This window comes from Pleurodeles waltl, chromosome 8 (genome assembly GCF_031143425.1).
Source record: "Pleurodeles waltl isolate 20211129_DDA chromosome 8, aPleWal1.hap1.20221129, whole genome shotgun sequence".
In the NCBI taxonomy this organism is placed as follows: Eukaryota; Metazoa; Chordata; class Amphibia; order Caudata; family Salamandridae; genus Pleurodeles; species Pleurodeles waltl.
The window spans coordinates 145928320-145947560 of record NC_090447.1 but is presented as its reverse complement, the minus strand read 5'-3'; the positions used below and the strand labels follow the sequence as shown (position 1 = coordinate 145947560).

The 19241-nt window shown below is 47.0% G+C and overlaps 1 protein-coding gene across 2 annotated transcripts in view; it reads right to left on the bottom strand.

The window, feature by feature from the left end:
• The window catches only part of ANKRD42 (ankyrin repeat domain 42), a 241548-nt gene that overhangs the window by 138939 nt on the left and 83368 nt on the right, over window positions 1-19241 (bottom strand). For both annotated transcript variants that reach the window (XM_069203944.1, XM_069203945.1), the window contains one exon: window positions 9958-10093. In XM_069203944.1, coding sequence (XP_069060045.1) covers window positions 9958-10093 — 136 coding nt within the window. The remainder of the gene's footprint in view (window positions 1-9957; window positions 10094-19241) is intronic.

Here is a 19241-nt window from a genome sequence, read left to right as displayed (position 1 = left end):
ATTTTCAACAGTTCCTGAGGGAGGTAAGTATTTGTTAGTTTTTGTAGGTAAGTAAACCACCTACGGGGTTCAAGTTTGGGTCCAAGGTAGCCCACTGTTGGGGGTTCAGAGCAACCCCAAAGTTACCACACCAGCAGCTCAGGGCCGGTCAGGTGCAGAGTTCAAAGTGGTGCCCAAAACACATAGGCTTCAATGGAGAAGGGGGTGCCCCGGTTCCAGTCTGCCAGCAGGTAAGTACCCACGTCTTCGGAGGGCAAGCCAGGGGGGTTTTGTAGGGCACCGGGGGGGACACAAGTCCACACAGAAAGTACACCCTCAGCAGCGCGGGGGCGGACGGGTGCAGTGTGCAAACAAGCGTCAGGTTTGTAATAGGAATAAATGGGAGACCAAGGGGTCTCTTCAGCGATGCAGGCAGGCAAGGGGGGGGGCTCCTCGGGGTAGCCACCACCTGAGCAAGGGAGAGGGCCTCCTGGGGGTCACTCCTGCACTGGAGTTTCGATCCTTCAGGTCCTGGGGGCTGCGGTTGCAGGGTCTTTTCCAGGTGTCGGGATCTGAGAGTCAGGCAGTAGCGGTCAGGGGTAGCCTCGGGATTCCCTCTGCAGGCATCGCTGTGGGGGCTCAGGGGGGACAACTTTGGTTACTCACAGTCTCGGAGTCGCCGGAGGGTCCTCCCTGAAGTGTTGTTTCTCCACCAGTCGAGTAGGGGTCGCCGGGTGCAGGGTTGCAAGTCTCACGCTTCTGGCAGGAAACGCTGTTGCCTTTAAGTTGCTCCTTTGGAAACAAAGTTGCAGTCTTGGGTGAACAGGGCCGCTGTTCTCAGGAGTTTCTTGGTCCTTTTAGAGCAGGGCAGTCCTCTGAGCATTCAGAGGTCGCTGGTCCTGGGGAAAGCGTCGCTGGAGCAGTTTTCTTCCAAAGGGGGGAGACAGGCCGGTAGAGCTGGGGCCAAGGCAGTTGGTGTCTCCGTCTTCTCTGCAGGGGTTTTCAGCTCAGCAGTCCTCTTCTTCTTAGGTTGCAGGAATCTGAGTTCCTTGGTTCTGGGGAGCCCTTAAATACTAAATTTAAGGGCGTGTTTAGGCCAATGGCTACTAGCCCTGAGGGTGGGTACACCCTCTTTGTGCCTCCTCCCTGAGGGGAGGGGGGTACATCCCTAATCCTATTGGGGGAATCCTCCATCTGCAAGATGGAGGATTTCTAAAAGTCAGAGTCACCTCAGCTCAGGACACCTTAGGGGCTGTCCTGACTGGCCAGTGACTCCTCCTTGTTTTTCTCATTATCTCTCCTGGACTTGCCGCCAAAAGTGGGGGCTGAGTCCAGGAGGCGGGCATCTCCACTAGCTGGAGTGCCCTGGGGCATTGTAACACGAAGCTTGAGCCTTTGAAGCTCACTGCTAGGTGTTACAGTTCCTGCAGGGGGGAGGTGTGAAGCACCTCCACCCAGAGCAGGCTTTGTTTCTGTCCTCAGAGAGCACAAAGGCTCTCACCGCATGGGGTCAGAAACTCGTCTCTCAGCAGCAGGCTGGCACAGACCAGTCAGTCCTGCACTAAACAATTGGGTAAAATACAGGGGGTATCTCTAAGATGCCCTCTGTGTGCATTTTTTAATAAATCCAACACTGGCATCAGTGTGGGTTTATTATTCTGAGAAGTTTGGTGCCAAACTTCCCAGTATTTAGTGTAGCCATTATGGAGCTGTGGAGTTCGTTTTTGACAGACTCCCAGACCATATACTCTTATGGCTACCCTGCACTTACAATGTCTAAGGTTTTGCTTAGACACTGTAGGGGCATAGTGCTCATGAACCTATGCCCTCACCTGTGGTATAGTGCACCCTGCCTTAGGGCTGCAAGGCCTGCAAGAGGGGTGACTTACCTATGCCACAGGCAGTGTGAGGCTGGCATGGCACCCTGAGGGGCGTGCCATGTCGACTTAGTCATTTTCTCCCCACCAGCACACACAAGCTGGCAAGCAGTGTGTCTGTGCTGAGTGAGGGGTCCCCAGGGTGGCATAAGACATGCTGCAGCCCTTAGAGACCTTCCCTGGCATCAGGGCCCTTGGTACCAGGGGTACCAGTTACAAGGGACTTACCTGGGTGCCAGGGTTGCGCCAATTGTGGAGACAATGGTACATTTTAGGTGAAAGAACACTGGTGCTGGGGCCTGGTTAGCAGGGTCCCAGCACACTTCTCAGTCAAGTCAGCATCAGTATCAGGCAAAAAGTGGGGGGTAACTGCAACAGGGAGCCATTTCTTTACACAAGCCCCCCCGGCCCCCGCCCACAGGCCAGGAGACTCAGCCAAAGCTGGGAGAGTCTTCCTAGTCTGTCAGGCGAGGAAGAGTAGAGGAAATAGGGTGGTTTGTTGCAGGGCCTACTCTGCCTTACATCGTCCTGTCCAGGTCATTCCCTCAGGGGAACTGACCCACTTCCACAGTGATAGGACCTAGTCTGATTTGCCCCTTGTCTGTGTCTTTAATGTCTCCACCCATTCTCTCTATTTTGGGGTTAGAGGTATCCACCTCTGCTAATCTTATCTTAGTCAGGGTCAGCCCTAGCTTACCCAAAGAGGTTACCCAGAGCTGGAGTAACCCCACCATGACCAACAGGGTCAGGGGGCCTAACTTGCTATTTGGCATGGGGTCAGACCACCATGCCAAGGATAGTGCAGCCATAAAGGCTAACACCCAGCAGAGGCCACTGACAGCTGTCAGTGCCCAGAACCACACCTTTAGCTCTTCACCTACAAGGGAAGGGGCTAAGTTACAGGCTTCTTTGGGCTCAGGGTGCCTCTCTGCTGTATTAGAGTGGGGGGTTACCACATCTTGTAGTAAACACCCTTCTTCCACTCTTTCTTCTGTTAGCTGAGGAGCCACCCACTCAGGCTTAACAGTTGCCTGACTAGCCAGGACTTCTTGTGGGTCAGGTTGGACTTTAACAGTGCCATTTTTGGAGTTCTCCCCTACTGGAGCAGAATATCCCTGGCTAGCTGGAACCTTGGCTAAAGGTTGTCCACCTTTCCTACTCGGTTTTCCTTTCTTTTTCTTCTGGGGCCTACTTGCAGTTACTGCAGGGGCAGCACCTCCAGAGTCCTTGGGAGAGGACTGGCCCTGGACCAGTTCCTCTCGTGGGCTCTGACTAACCTCTGGGTAGTCCTTTCCAAGGAGACAATCAAGGGGGAGGTCTGTACTGACTACCACCCTTCTCCAGCTAAAAGTCCCACCCACTTCTATGGGCACAAAAGCCACAGGCCTATCAGTGACCCTGTCTGGGCTAACTCTTACTCTGGCAGTCTCACCTGGGATGTACTGGTTTGAGAACACCAGCCTGTCATGCACAATGGTGTGACTGGCACAAGTGTCTCTCAGGGCAGTGGCTGGGATTCCATTCACCAGTAGGTGGTGGAAGTGTCTACCTCCCTCTGGAATCTCCAACTCACCTGTTGGGCCCTTTTTCCAGTTGAAGGCTATGAAAACCTCCTCATCTGAGGAGTCATCCCCAATGGCTACACTGGTCACCCCTGGGATTTTGCTAGGGGGTTTGTTTTTGGGACACGAAGTGTCCTTGGTGTGGTGCCCTGTCTGTCTACAATTATGGCACCATGCCTTAGTGGCATCCCAGTTCTTACCCTGGTACCCACCTTTGTTTTGGGTTGTGTCTTGGGACCCCCACCCACCTGGTCTGGTTTTTGGGGGCCTACAGAGGACTCTTTTTCTTTATTTCTAGTGTCTCCCACTTTCTCCTGGGGAGGCTTTGTAACCCCTTTCTTTTGGTCACCCCCAGTGGAAGTTTTGGTTACTCTAGTCTTGACCCAGTGGTCTGCCTTCTTTCCCAATTCTTGAGGAGAAATTGTACCTAGGTCTACTAGATACTGATGCAACTTTTCATTGAAACAGTTACTTAAAATGTGTTCTTTCATAAACAAATTATAAAGCCCAACATAGTTGTGCACTTAATTTCCAGTTACCCAACCATCCAGTGTTTTCCCTGAGTAGTCTACAAAATCAACCCAGGTCTGGCTCGAGGATTTTTGAGCCCCCCTGAACCTAATCCTGTACTCCTCAGTGGAGAATCCAAAGCCCTCAATCAGAGTACCCTTCATGAGGTCATAGGATTCTGCATCTTTTCCAGAGAGTGTGAGGAGTCTATCCCTACACTTTCCAGTGAACATTTCCCAAAGGAGAGCACCCCAGTGAGATCTGTTTACTTTTCTGGTTGCACAAGCCCTCTCAAAAGCTGTGAACCATTTGGTGATGTCATCACCATCTTCATATTTAGTTACAATCCCTTTTGGGATTTTCAACATGTCAGGAGAATCTCTGACCCTATTTATGTTGCTGCCACCATTGATGGGACCTAGGCCCATCTCTTGTCTTTCCCTTTCTATGGCTAGGATCTGTCTTTCCAAAGCCAATCTTTTGGCCATCCTGACTAACTGGATGTCCTCTTCACTGAGGCTATCCTCAGTGATTTCAGAGGTGCTGGCCCCTCCTGTGAGGGAAGCAGCATCTCTGACTATCACAGTTGGAATCAGGGATTGAGGGTCCCTGGGTTACCTAGTTAGGACTGGAAGGTGGGAATTCTCCTCCATGTCACTAACATCATCCTCTGGGTTGTCATCCTCAGAGGGGTTGGCTTTTTCAAACTCTGCCAAAAGCTCCTGGAGCTGTTGTTTGGAGGGTCTTAAGCCAATTGTGATTTTCTTTATTTTGCAGAGTGACCTTAGCTCCCTCATCTTAAGATGGAGGGAAGGTGTGAGGTCGAGTTCCTCCACATTCACATCTGCACCAGGCATTATGTTTCTAAAAGTTGGAATACTTTTTAAGAATCTAAAACTGGTTCTAGAATCTAATTCAAACTTTCACAAAACTTGTAAACTCTAAAAGAAATGCTAACAGGGACTAACACAAGGCCCTAGCAGGACTTTAAAAAATTTAGAAAAATAGTTCAAATTGCAAAAATCAATTTCTAATGACAATTTTTGGAATTTGTCGTGTGATCAGGTACTGGCTGAGTAGTCCAGCAAATGCAAAGTCTTGTACCCCACCGCTGATCCACCATTGTAGGAAGTTGGCTCTGTATGCACTATTTCAAAGTAAGGAATAGTATGCACAGAGTACAAGGGTTCCCCTTAGAGGTAAGATAGTGGCAAAAAGAGATAATACTAATGCTCTATTTTGTGGTAGTGTGGTCGAGCAGTAGGCTTATCAAATGAGTAGTGTTAAGCATTTGTTGTACATACACACAGGCAATAAATGAGGAACACACACTCAGAGACAATTCCAGGCCAATAGGTTTTTGTATAGAAAAATATATTTTCTTAGTTTATTTTAAGAACCACAGGTTCAAATTCTACATGCAATACTTTGCATGAAAGGTATTGCAGGTAAGTACTTTAGGAACTTTGAATAATCACAATAGCATAAATACTTTTCAAATAAAACACATATAGCTATTTTAAAACTAAACAGTGCAATTTTCAACAGTTACTGGGGGAGGTAAGTATTTGTTAGTTTTTGTAGGTAAGTAAACCACCTACGGGGTTCAAGTTTGGGTCCAAGGTAGCCCACCGTTGGGGGTTCAGAGCAACCCCAAAGTTACCACACCAGCAGCTCAGGGCCGGTCAGGTGCAGAACTCAAAGTGGTGCCCAAAACACATAGGCTTCAATGGAGAAGGGGGTGCCCCGGTTCCAGTCTGCCAGCAGGTAAGTACCCGCGTCTTCGGAGGGCAGACTAGGGGGGTTTTGTAGGGCACCGGGGGGGACACAAGTCCACACAGAAAGTACACCCTCAGCAGCGCGGGGGCGGCCGGGTGCAGTGTGCAAACAAGCGTCGGGTTTGTAATAGGAATCAATGGGAGAACAAGGGGTCTCTTCAGTGATGCAGGCAGGCAAGGGTGGGCTCCTCGGGGTAGCCACCACCTGGGCAAGGGAGAGGGCCTCCTGGGGGTCACTCCTGCACTGGAGTTCCGATCCTTCAGGTCCTGGGGGCTGCGGGTGCAGGGTCTTTTCCAGGCGTCGGGATCTGAGAGTCAGGCAGTCACGGTCAGGGAGAGCCTCGGGACTCCCTCTGCAGACGTCGCTGTGAGGGCTCAGGGGGGACAACTTTGGTTACTCAGAGTCTCGGAGTCGCCAGAGGGTCCTCCCTGAAGTGTTGTTTCTCCACCAGTCGAGTCGGGGTCGCCGGGTGCAGGGTTGCAAGTCTCACGCTTCTGGCGGGAAACGCTGTTGCCTTTAAGTTGCTCCTTTGGAAACAAAGTTGCAAAGTTGCAGTCTTGGGTGAACAGGACCGCTGTTCTCAGGAGTTTCTTGTTCCTTTTAGATCAGGGCAGTCCTCTGAGGATTCAGAGGTCGCTGGTCCTGGGGAAAGCGTCGCTGGAGCAGTTTTCTTCCGAAGGGGGGAGACAGGCCGGTAGAGCTGGGGCCAAGGCAGTTGGTGTCTCCGTCTTCTCTGCAGGGTTTTTCAGCTCAGCAGTCCTCTTCTTCTTAGGTTGCAGGAATCTGAGTTCCTTGGTTCTGGGGAGCCCTTAAATACTAAATTTAAGGGTGTGTTTAGGTCTGGGGGGTTAGTAGCCAACAGCTACTAGCCCTGAGGGTGGGTACACCCTCTTTGTGCCTCCTCCCTGAGTGGAGGGGGGTACATCCCTAATCCTATTGGGGGAATCCTCCATCTGCAAGATCACCTCAGCTCAGGACACCTTAGGGGCTGTCCTGACTGGCCAGTGACTCCTCCTTGTTTTTCTCATTATCTCTCCTGGACTTGCCGCCAAAAGTGGGGCTGGGTCCAGGGGGCGGGCATCTCCACTAGCTGGAGTGCCCTGGGGCATTGTAACACGAAGCTTGAGCCTTTGAAGCTCACTGCTAGGTGTTACAGTTCCTGCAGGGGGGAGGTGTGAAGCACCTCCACCCAGAGCAGGCTTTGTTTCTGTCCTCAGAGAGCACAAAGGCTCTCACCGCACGGGGTCAGAAACTCGTCTCTCAGCAGCAGGCTGGCACAGACCAATCAGTCCTGCACTGAACAATTGGGTAAAATACAGGGGGTATCTCTAAGATGCCCTCTGTGTGCATTTTTTAATAAATCCAACACTGGATTCAGTGTGGGTTTATTATTCTGAGAAGTTTGGTGCCAAACTTCCCAGTATTCAGTGTAGCCATTATGGAGCTGTGGAGTTCGTTTTTGACAGACTCCCAGACCATATACTCTTATGGCTACCCTGCACTTACAATGTCTAAGGTTTTGCTTAGACACTGTAGGGGCATAGTGCTCATGCACCTATGCCCTCACCTGTGGTATAGTGCACCCTGCCTTAGGGCTGTAAGGCCTGCAAGAGGGGTGACTTACCTATGCCACAGGCAGTGTGAGGCTGGCATGGCACCCTGAGGGGCGTGCCATGTCGACTTAGTCATTTTCTCCCCACCAGCACACACAAGCTGGCAAGCAGTGTGTCTGTGCTGAGTGAGGGGTCCCCAGGGTGGCATAAGACATGCTGCAGCCCTTAGAGACCTTCCCTGGCATCAGGGCCCTTGGTACCAGGGGTACCAGTTACAAGGGACTTACCTGGGTGCCAGGGTTGTGCCAACTGTGGAGACAATGGTACATTTTAGGTGAAAGAACACTGGTGCTGGGGCCTGGTTAGCAGGGTCCCAGCACACTTCTCAGTCAAGTCAGCATCAGTATCAGGCAAAAAGTGGGGGGTAACTGCAACAGGGAGCCATTTCTTTACAGCAGGTATAAAAGGAAATACCTTATCTGCACTTTTAGCAGAAAGTAACAGTTGGCTGTAGTTTTAGAAACATACTCCTGGAAAGTCAAGCTACGTTTGAAATTGATTACAAGATTTTTAGTAGACTGAGTGGGAGGGGGGGCAGGGACAAGCTCCTCATGTCATCCGTTTCAGTCCCACACAGACCTCAAAAACCAGGCTTTCCGTTTTTAAAAGTTCATTTTAAGGGAGCTGGACATCCTCCATATAGCTATTGAGATCATGTAATGTTTGAACTTTGACATATTGGTTGTGGCATCCCCTACCTAAGGATCAGTTGAGTATCCTCAGCATCTGAAATGAATGCAAAACTGCAAGAGTGAATAAGGGTGGCTAAAGAAGCAGCATACAAGTTGAAATGTGAATGAATGATTGTTGATCCTTGGGGAACCCCCATGTTTAATGTCATGGACTTCAAATGTTAAAGGAGGTATCGAGACTGCCGGAGATCCATCTGTGAGAAAAGATTTAAACTAGCTGAGGAAATTGTTTCTCAATCCAGCCGCAGCAAGGAGAGTTACCAGAGCGTGGTGGACAACTGTGAAGAAATATGGCTGAGTGCCAAAATCTAAGCACATTCTGATTCCACTGACGACCAAATTGAGTACCAATTTAGTGATGTAATTGCCTCTTAAACTAAATTACATGTGTACCAAAGTAATTACAAGTTTCCAGAAAAGTAAAGAGTTCATGTGGGATTTTGACAATCTTAGTGGGACCCAGAAGTAATAAAATCGGTCTGTAGTCAGAGATGATTTAGGGGTTCACTGATGGTTTTTTAAGAAGTGGGATAATCAAGGTCTGTTTCCACTACAGGGGAACTAGGCTGGTTGCTAGTGATAGATTTAGATTAGAGGTGAGATGTGAGGCAAACAAATGGGCCCAACATATTTGGCAATTGAAGGGTCCAAAGGTTTCCCTGGGGTGAAGGCTGTTGTCTGTAGTAAGTAGTGTGCATCTGGAATAGTCCTAAGTTTGTCTGGCCCATCTGTCCTAAAGGTCTGTTGCACACTGTCAATGCAAGAATACTGCCAGGTTACTGACTTTCACTGTGAAGTTAGAAATAGGCAAAAGTAGCCCATTACAGTTGAAAAGATGCTCTGGGTAAATAGACTACGTCGTCTCCTAGCATCCCAGAAAGTCAAAAAATTACAAGAATTTATGAATTTATGTTTGGATAAAAAAAGGGACGGCTGGTATACTCTGCGAGGTGGCATTACATGCCAAACCAACACAGTGCTGCCCACCCAGTGCATAGGAATGGCCCTGTTTCACCAGGACAAGAGCAAGCAATGGTCACACCATTCATTTTATATTTTAGAAAAAAAAAGTCTATTTTCTCTCTGATAAAAAAAAAACATTTGATAGCATAACATAATACACTTTGAAATATTAGGAAATGTTTCAAGACCGAGAAAACAGTAAAATAAAGGCTTGCTCCTGCCAGTTTACACTCAGAACCAAATCCCCATTTATAAATCTTAGACAGGTTTATTACCATAAAAACATAAATGAACATTTAAAACAGAATTAAAACAAATGTTACAGAATAAAAGGTGAATCAATTACTTTGAAAACACAGAACTACAGACACCAGGAAGAAGAGTAAACACAAAGAACAAGGTAATTCAACATAAACATTAAAAGCTGATGTGAGAATTAAAATGACTCAATCCCATTAAGAGCAGACATAAATAAAGCTATTCAAGGGATCCTTTCACCATGGCAGAAAATGTATTCCAAGTTGAGTCCCAAGGATTGGGTTGCTTGAAATATTGATGATCTCAAAATGTACTTTATAAAATGGAGCACAGAATGACTGGGATGCATTTAAAATGTAAGTATTTTGAGTTTGTGAAGGGTTTTAAAGTACCTTTAGAGTATGCACCCGGGTATCGTAGCTATCATGCAAGAAAACACTAATATTTAAATCACTTCACCGCCTACCCAGACAAGAAGAACATTCTAATACATTTGACATGAATTCCAACACTGAATTTGCCAGGCTAAACATTAAGGAAATACATTTGTGAGTTTAAGTTGAAGTGCTTAAATATGTGAAATGAAATGCAATTGTAAATGGAATTGTGAAATTTCTGACTCACATTTGCATTAGTTAAGGATGTTTTCCAATTGCTCCTCATCAGTGGACTACCAAAATGAAAAACTTTATTGAAACCCAAAGTGTTTTTCTTTGAAAAATACCTGGAGTGTTCCCATTGTGATCCACGTTGTCTGTATTCGCACCCCATCTAACCAGAAGTTGCAAACATCCAAGTCTTCCGTGGAAAGCAGCATAGTGAATTGGCTGCCAACCATTCCTATCTGGAATACTGGCATCCTAAAACAAAAACAAATTCATTCAATTCACAAACTAGTGGACAACTTCCAGTATTCAAACGCGGTACAAAGGAGTATTCAATGACTTGGATGTAGAAAATAGCTAACAAAGGATGTAACATTATCGGAATACGTGAAAGAATGCAACATTTTTATATTTAAAACATGAACTTACTTCTCCTACTTTCTGAAAAGAATGATTTTGTCTCTGCCAGAAAATATTCAGCTTCGTAATACGGTTCTCAAAGCCTTGTCAGGCTCATAATTGGCCACAACTCGCACAACTATCCAGGAGAGAATTCTCTCATTCCATGATGTGCATGAGCACTGCTCTGACTGATTAAGGGTCTATCATGCTAAGCATGATAGCTCATAAAGGGAGCAGTGGTGCAGTCCTAATATGACTCAATAATACTAGAACACAGGCAGGCTGCCAACTGAATATACACAAACAGTCCATGAGTCAAAGCACAGGTAGAAAATTCAACTAGAAAACAAGCCACAGAAAGCAAAAAGATCACTTTCCTAAGATAATCAGTAAAAAACACTAAACTATAAAAACACAATCAACAAAATGCATTGCCATTGAGGAACAGCATGGTGAAACCAAAATCTGCTAAAATAAGAAAAAAACAATTAACAGTGCATCCGGGAACTAAAGCCAGTCGATCAGATTAGGCTTCGGCAGCCTATAAATTCTATCACACCACAACCAACCAGCATTATATCTTTCACAGCATAACCAAAGTGTCAAGGAATATAAATAAATACCTCATTAAGAGGATGGTGGTAACAGATGTCCCTGCAGAATCTGGCAGAGTCTGCCACCCTGGCAATCAATCTCCCTTATCTAGAGCAGACCTTTGAGGAAGACCCTACTCCAGGGGCCATCTGCCAATTCTACCAACATTTCACCAATCTGCCTGCAGACACCTCATCACGACTTTGCAATGGAATAGAAAACATCATATCAGACCTTGCCTTATTTCAAGCAGGAAATCCGCCAAAATATACACAATGGAAATTGTACCAAATCAGGGATTGGGGAAACAACACGACTGGGAAGCCAATTGCCAGCATCATACCCCAATTGGCCTGCTTAATATGGCTCTGCTGAAGGAATATGAATGCAACTCAGGAGGCTAGAAGGTAATGATACGAGCACAAAAGCAACCCACACATAGCTATACAAACCACTAACATCCCCTGCAAGAGAAATATGACGGAAGATTGAAAGAGCAGATAAGGGGATGAAAGATGAAGGTTGGTGGATTGGTGCGTACCAAATTGATCCATGGTGTGAGGAAGGGTTTGGCCAAATGGTCAGATCCTAAACGTGTAGTGGGAGTAAGAAGATATATCGTAGATTTGGATGACGGTAGGAGGTGGAATATGAGGAGTGTGGTTAAATGCAATGATCAAGAATTGTGTGTTTGGTCGAAGATGCACCAGGAACAATCTGAAACAGTGAATAAGACGTTGTCAGGAAGGATGTGTCTGGATAAAAGGACGGTTAAAAGGCCAGAGTATTTGAAGGATTATTATACAGAGTAATATAGGTAGAATGGTTGCTAAATAGTTGTGTTGGTTGTTGTGTGCATGATTCATTGTGTCATGTTATAATTCATTGTGTTATGTTATCTCTAATGAGATGTTTTTTTTTGTTTGTTTGTATAATTTTGTTAACTGAAATTGTAAGGGGGGAGATGTGTTGTATCTTGAATGTATACATGAAGAAGGCTGGGAGGTTGCCAGGTAACAGTGTTGGAATTCTAGATTGTGAATAGTCTGTAAGGCAGTTGCTGCTGTGACTTGCCAGGGTTGAGATGTCTTTATCCTTCAAGAAAAATAAAGCTGGAAAATAAGGAAGAAAGAGGAGTGTGCTTCTTTTCACTTAATATAGGCTATTTTGTCTCAGTAAAGAACATGTACTCAATGTAAACAAAGTCATTATAGCCTTAAGCATTAAAAATATAAATACTAGTGTTAGAAATGGGGTTTTTGGTTGGCAGTCACGTTACCCCCTGTCCAAGCTCAGACCCTCACTCTAGTCAGGGTAAAAGAGAATCACCCTCAGCTAGCCCCCGCTCACCCCCTTGGTAGCTTGGCACTAGCAGTATGCTTACCTTCAGAGTGCTAGGTGTAAAGTATTTGTACCAACAAACACAGTAATTCAATGAAAACACTACAGAATGACACAACGCAGGTTTAGAAAAATAGAAAACATTTATCTAAACAAAACAAGACGAGAACGATAAAAATCCACAATACACAAGTCAAGTTATTGATTAAAAAGCAAAAAGAGTCTTCATGTAATGTTAAACATAACGCTAATGCTGTTAGTGTGAAAATGTAACTTGGGTGCATCAAAAATAACCCAGCGTGGGCAAGTGTGCGTCAAAAAGGGCTTGCGATGCGTCGATTCACTCATGAGCGAGACCTTTTCTCATTTCTCCTTTAGTTGGGTTGGCGTGCGTCATTTCTTCTCTCCACAGGAGAGCGATGCGTCAATCTGGTCAGCACTCTCAGGTCCAGGCAGGCCTCGCATTGTTTTTACACGCCCAGTGGTGTTTGCGTCCGAAATTCAGCCTCACGATGGTCCGATAACCACGCAGCGTGGGTTGTAATCTCGACAGCCTCCGTCAGCGATGCTGCGCGTCGTTTCTCCAGCCGCGAGCGTCGATCTTCCGGTCACATTGCAGGCGAGCGTCGATTTTCAGCAGTGAAGCCGGCGGTGCGTTGATTTTTCAGGCGCAGATTGGAGTTGCTTCGATCTTTTCCCCGCACAGCGGTCTGTGCGTGGATTACTCACTCTTGGGCTGCCAGCTTCTCTTCACAGGGTCCCAGGAACTGGATGGCACCACTTGGCAGATTAGGATTCTCTCCAGAGGCTCCAGGTGCTGGCAGAGAGAAGTCTTTGCTGTCCCTGAGACTTCAAACAACAGGAGGCAAGCTCTAAGTCAAACCCTTGGAGATCTTCACAAGAAGGAAGGCAACACAAAGTCCAGTCTTTTTCCTCTAGCACAGGCAGAAGCAGCAACTACAGGATAGCTCCTCAAAGCACAGTCACAGGCAGGGCACCTCTTCTTCCTCAGCTCTTCACCTCTTCTACAGGCAGAGGTTCCTCTTGGTTTCCAGAAGTGTTCTAAAGTCTGTGGTTTTGGGTGCCCTTCTTATATCTATTTTGCCCTTTGAAGTAGGCCTCTGTGAGGAATCCACAGGTAGCTAGTGTATCCACCAGAAAAGGCATTACCGAAGGTAAGTAACTTGTTCTTCTGATGGATACAACTACCTGTGGATTCCTCACCTAATGAATAGAGTCCCAAAGCAGTACCGCACTCGGTGGTGGGTGCCTGAATGGTCAAACCAAGAAATCCTGCAGTACGGACCATGCAAAATGGCCATCCCTCCGGACTTCAGAATCCAAACATTAATGTTTAGCAAACGTGTGGAGGGATGCCCAAGTTGCAGCCTTGCAGATGTCAACTAAAGGAACACCTCTAGCTAAGGCCGAAGAGGCCGCCTTAGCCCTGGTAGAATGGGCTCTTATCCCAACAGAAGGTTCCATCTTTGCTAAAGAATAACACAATTTGATGCAAAGAATGACCCACCTGGAAAGCATTCTCTTGTGGACAGCCTTGCCTTTCCTCTTCCCCACGTAACCGACGAAGAGCTGATCCTCCTGTCTGAACTCTCTCGTCCTGTCGACGAGAAGCTCAATGCTCTTCTTGGATCTAGTCAGTGTAGTCTTTCTTCCTCCTTTGATGGATGAGGTGGAGGATAGGAGGAAAGTGTGAAGGACTGTCCTACATGAAAGGGTGTAACAACCTTCGGTAAGAAAGCCGCCTTGGTCCTTAACACCACATTGTCCCTATAAAAGGAAGTGTATGGGGGTTCCACACTAAGAGCCTGGAGCTCACTCACCCTCCTAGCTGATGTAATGGCAACCAGGAAAACAGTTTTTAAAACTAATAACCTTAAGGAACATGAATGCATTGGTTCAAACGGTGAACCCATCAGAAATGCTAACACTAAGTTCAAATCCCACTGCGGCATAACAAATGGAGTGGGCAGAAACTTGTTACTGAGACCCTTAATGAACCTCAAAACTATTGGGGACTTAAACAACAAGGGTTGGTCTGGCAGACACAGAAAGGCTGACAGTGCGAACAAGTAACCCTTAACAGTCGCAACTGCACAACCCCTCTGCGCTAAGGACAGCGCAAATGACAAAATGTCCGATAAGTGGGCACGCAAGAGATCAATTTGATTCTCTCTACACCAAGTCACAAATTTGGCCCACCTGCTTGCATAGATCGATTTGGTGGAGTGTCCCCTGGCCCATAATATAACGTCCAGCACTTCTGGTGGGAGAGAAAAAGTACTCAGACTGCCCGTTCATACTCCAGGCATGTAGGTGCAGGTTCTGGAGGTGGGGGTGTAGAACCTGCCCCTGCGACTCCGAAAGGAGGTCTGCCCTGTGAGGGAGACGGAGCGGTGGGCACAGTGAGAGTTGGAGAAGGTCTGAATACCACACCCTTCTTGGCCAATCCAGAGCTATTAAGATGACTTGGGCCCGGTCTTGGTGAATCTTCCTCAGAAACCGAGGAATCAAAGGTATGTGGGGAAACGCATAAAGCAACTGGCCGTACCAGGACACCTGAAACACGTCCCCCAACGCTCCTTGCACCGGATACTGGAGGCTGTAGAACGACGGACAGTGCGCGTTCTCCCGAGTGGCAAATCGATTGAGACTGTCCGCACGTACGTTCAAAACTCTGGCCAGATGGTTTGCTACCAAGCAAATCCGATGGTCCTGTGCCCAGGACCAGAGTCGCAGAGCTTCTCTGCAGAGAAGGTACGACCCTACCCCTCCCTGCTTGTTTATATATCACATCGCATTAGTGTTGTCCATCAGGACCTGGACCGACTGACCACGAAGGGAAGAGAGGAAGGCCTTGAGAGCCAGACGTATCGCCACAAGTCTAACAGATTGATATGAAGTATCTGTTCCACTGAAGACCAATGACCTTTGAATTCCAGGTCTGCCAGATGAGCTCCCCACCCTAGAGTGAAAGCATCCGTTATCACTGTGGCCACTGGAGGTGGCAGCGAGAACGGCCTTCCTTGAGAAAGGTTGCCGACCGCAGCCCACCATCGAAGATCCGCTGCTGTGTCTCTGGAGATCCTTACTGATTCCTCGAGATCCCCTTTGTGTTGAAACCACTGCCTGCGGAGGCACCACTGAAGAGCCCGCATGTGCCAGCGTGCATGAGTGACCAACAGAATGGAATGGAAGAAGTGGCTTCGCCACAGCTGAAGAAGGGTGCAACACTTCAGTGAGAATATTAGTTTTTATTTCAGCAGCTGGAAGAGGAAGGTCAAGAAAATCCGCTGCCTTCCTCACCACCGAATGGAAAGATGCAGCCTCTTCGGTGTACTCCCCAGGAGATGCTAAAACCCACTCCGGGGAAGTGTCCAACCCACTGGCAGTGTCCAAGCCCTGTAGGTCTCCCAGGGGCTCTGTGATCTCACCCTCTTCCAAAAACTGTCTCTTGTATTCCTGCTCCTCAAGCAGCCTCAGAGCCAATCTCCTGGAGCGCAACCTGGCCTCAATTCTCGGCATCGATAAGGCGTTTACTGGCACCGAAGACCTTGGTCGGCATCGATGCTCGGATCCATCCGACGCCAGATCCATCGGCGCCGTAGGCTTCTTTAGCGTTGATTGAGGTTGTGGTGAACTCATCGGCACTGGGGCAGCAGACGTCGTCAGCGTCACAGGCCTTCTAGGTGACGCCATTGGTACCGGTGCCAAGCCAGCACTTCCCGTGGGAAGGAAAGGAATGAAGGGCGTCGGTCTATACGGAGCCGGAACACCCATGTCATATGCCAAAGGACCTGAAGGTCCAGACGGGCCACCTCCCGGAGCCATGTTGGCAAAAATGCTAAACATCGCATTTAGAAATGCGGAAGGGTCAGTACCTGGCACCGGGAACGTCCGATATCCCTGTGGAGTCAGCTTCTGAGGTGACACCGGCGTCGGTTCGGGCATCTCCGTCTGCGCCGGTGAAACCGCCGGATCCTGATGAGGATCGACCTCATAGACAGATAGAGGAGATGTAGGAGAAATAGGAGTCGTCTGAGGCGGAGGTGTTACCATCGGACTAACCTCCCATGTCTTACGGCGTTGAGCTGATGGTGACCTCGAGCGGGATTGGTCCTTACTCGACCGACGTCGTGATCCATGCCGGCGCCATGAGTCTCAATGATGTCTTTGTGACTTCGAAGATTTAGAGGAAGACCTACAATGGTGATGTCTCTCCTTTTTCTTTGATTTCGCCAAGAATAACTTGGCCTCCCGCTCCTTGAGTGCTTTCGGATTCATACGCTGGCATGAATCGCACTCCTCGACTTCATGGTCAGAACTCAAACATCACAAGCAATTTTCTTGTGGGTCTGTCACCGACATTTGGCCACCGCACTCCCTACAGGGTTTAAAACCCGATTTACGTGGCTGAGACATAGTAACACTCGGAGTGAAACAGTAGCTCCCTGTAGCCTCGAAGAAATAACCGTTACTCAAAGGCACGGAAAAAAGGGAACTGACGTCTGCACGCCGACGAGGACTTCTTATTGCCTGGATGACGTCAGACGGCGTCACGTGGGAGTCGGGCAATTGTGACGTCATCGTCGACGTGCAGTGCTGGAAGAAAATTTCTGTTGGAATTCATTAGGTGAGGAAACCAAAGGTAGTTGTAGCCATCACAAAAAACATATTACCATATGTCCTACCTTAACCATACACTGCACCCTGCCCTCGGGGCTACCTAGGGCCTACCTTAGGGGTGTCTTACATGTAAGAAAAGGGATGGTTTAGGCCTGGCAAGTGGGTACACTAGCCAAGTCGAATTTACAGTTAAAACCGCACACACAGACACTGCAGTGGTAGATCTGAGACATGATTACAGAGCTACTTATGTGGGTGGCACAACCAGTGCTGCAGGCCCACCTCTAGTGCACTTTACTAGGGACTTACTAGTAAATCAAATATGCCAATCATGGATAAACCAATTAACCATACAATTTACACAAAGAGCATATGCACTTTAGCACTGGTTAGCAGTGGTAAAGTGCTCAGAGTTCAAAAGCCAACAGCAACAGGTCAGAAAAAATAGGAGGCAGGAGGCATAAAGATTCGGGATGACCCTGCTTAAGCAAAAAAGTCCAACAACCAGTAAAAATCCTGGTAAGGAAACCTAGATAATTAAGCAGTGTGGCTTGGCCTGATTTGTCCCTGAATAATCCTGGAACATCCACAATGGCATTTACACAGGCCTAAACGATTTCAACGTAATACGCATGAAATTAAACTGCAATGGATCTTTTGTGATCTCAAGTCTTGAACAGTTGACAAATTAGTGCCTCTGCACTTCTTCAGAACACGAAGCCAAGTGACTGGGAAGGATGGCACACGAACGGATCCAGGCCAGCTTTCATCAGAGGGTCCTGAGTAAAGACTCAATCTTTGAGGGAAAAGGCATACTATGAGTAATGCTTACAAAAAGCATGTGGAATAGTCTACACGGCTGCCTTAAAAATGTCTACAAGGGTACATCCTTTTGGGAAATCACTAAAGTAGGTTTACCTACGGTAGAATTAACAAGACCTCAAAGGAAGTTAATGCCGTCTAGTGTCATGGTAGCTGGAGATGCACACGACTATCCAGTCAACAGTAGAAGCATTTGCAGCTTTATTGAGTAGTTTAATACCACCAAATAATAAAAATATTATTTACCTCTTTTGACAGTTCTAAATAGAGGCCTCAGTTAGTAGACAGGAGGAATCAGTTTCCGATTTAGAATAAATACTTTTAAAACATCTGGAATAAAAGAGGGAATTGTTAACACAATTCCTTTTCGTTCCTATGGAAAACTAAAAAAGGATATTTCTGAGAAAGAAGTTCAAGCTTTCAATCCTACCTGCAATCGTAACAGTGCCTGAAAAGGTTGGTTTCGATGTCAACAGGCCACTATCACAAGATGCAACAAGACTGAATTGTTTGTGCATCAGAAAGGAAAGGAGTAAATTGAGACCTTGCTGATTCAGCCGACATTTGTGAGGAGTACTGTAAACTAGAATGAATGGTCAGTCAATGTCAACGAGGGCCCAGTACTACAAGAGTCTATGGATTTTGTGAGGGGATGCCACCCATCGTATCTCAATAGGATGATTGGAGACTGCAGTAGCCATTTTGCCATTTGCTGGTACGAGTGTGATGATTGTCTTTCCAGTTCTGTGTCTCTCGGCAATCTGTTCAATATGCAAAATGATACCCCTGCAAGAAAGCAGTAGAAACTCTCAGAGTTTTTAGCTGAGATGAAAAATGTATTTACCTTTCGTAATGTTCTTTCTGCTGCTGTAAACCTATGTAGAAAATCTCAAAGCATTTTTGCAAAAAAGAAATGATGAAAAGTATCAAAAATGTTTTTAAGAAATCTAATCAGCTCCAGATCCTACCACCATTTCAGGAGTGGAAAACTGGAACTGATATCAATGGCAGATGTGGCGTCTTACATGGTGGTCAATACATCACTTCTAGTGGAGCTGCAAGACACCCATAAAGTCCCGATGCAGCTCCAAGAGATGCCAGTGATGGAGGACATCTAAGGGAAAAAGTTCTACATCAAGTGTGATGCCCGGATGGGTTTCAAGTAAGAAATCTGCAGGAGTTAATATCTATCAGAAAGCTGTATTCAAGCTTTTCATCTTTCCATCAGCTGTAACTTCAAGTCATCTGAGCAGCCATCACCATCATCGTGATTGTATTCTACCTACAGAACACCTTCCTCTGCTGCAAAAGTTGAGGTACGAATAAATAACCACAAAAAGAACAAGGAGTATACTTTTTACCACATGCAACCTGAAGGCCAATATAAAAAGGGTTCCAGTGAAGTCATTCCGTACCTTCACTATCAAAATGAAGTCTTATGAAAGAGCAAGAAAAGGACAATATTGTGTGCATGCTTGAGGCAAGAAGAAGGGAAAGAAGGCTGTCCTGGAGCTATGGACTCAAATGTTCTAGAATTCCCTTACTTAACTCTTGAGCATGCTCAGCCCCAGATCATCCCCACTTCTGAAAATGACAAGGG